General features: G+C 58.3%; 1 protein-coding gene across 1 annotated transcript in view; it reads right to left on the bottom strand.

Annotated features, from left to right (window-relative positions):
• The window catches only part of LOC119589463, a gene marked incomplete at its 3' end in the record, with an annotated part of 73,919 nt that continues 73,538 nt past the window's right edge, over positions 1-381 (bottom strand). The window contains 1 exon segment of the mRNA XM_037938065.1: positions 1-274. Within this exon segment, the coding sequence (XP_037793993.1) occupies positions 1-274 (274 nt within the window).

Genomic DNA, 381 nt, shown 5'->3' with positions numbered 1-381 from the left:
GGGGTCCACGGCGAGCCACCAGCGACGCAAGACTCGAGCAGCAGAAGAGGAGAGCCGAGGTCGCCGTCTGTCTCTCGGATCGACCCGACTTGCTGATGATAAGGACGAGGCCGAGGATGTACATGACCAGCACGGCGCCCACGTACCACAGCACGTGCTTTTGGGCCTCCAGGTGTAGGCGGGTCATCTGTTGCGAGATGAGGACTTGGTGTGGCACGGCGCTCGCGTTCCCCTGGCACTGGCACCACAGTTCGCGCCACTTCACTGTCGCCATCTGAGGGGAAAGAGAGAAGATGTCGAGGACGTCACATAAACACGAAATGAACATTGAATAAGGTCGTTCATTAGGGTGGATGCGATCTAACTGTCTGACTGCGTCCA

Source organism: Penaeus monodon, chromosome 25 (assembly GCF_015228065.2).
Source record: "Penaeus monodon isolate SGIC_2016 chromosome 25, NSTDA_Pmon_1, whole genome shotgun sequence".
Lineage (NCBI taxonomy): Eukaryota > Metazoa > Arthropoda > Malacostraca > Decapoda > Penaeidae > Penaeus > Penaeus monodon.
Note: the sequence above shows the minus strand (reverse complement) of the source record. Positions and strands in the feature narration are given on the sequence as shown.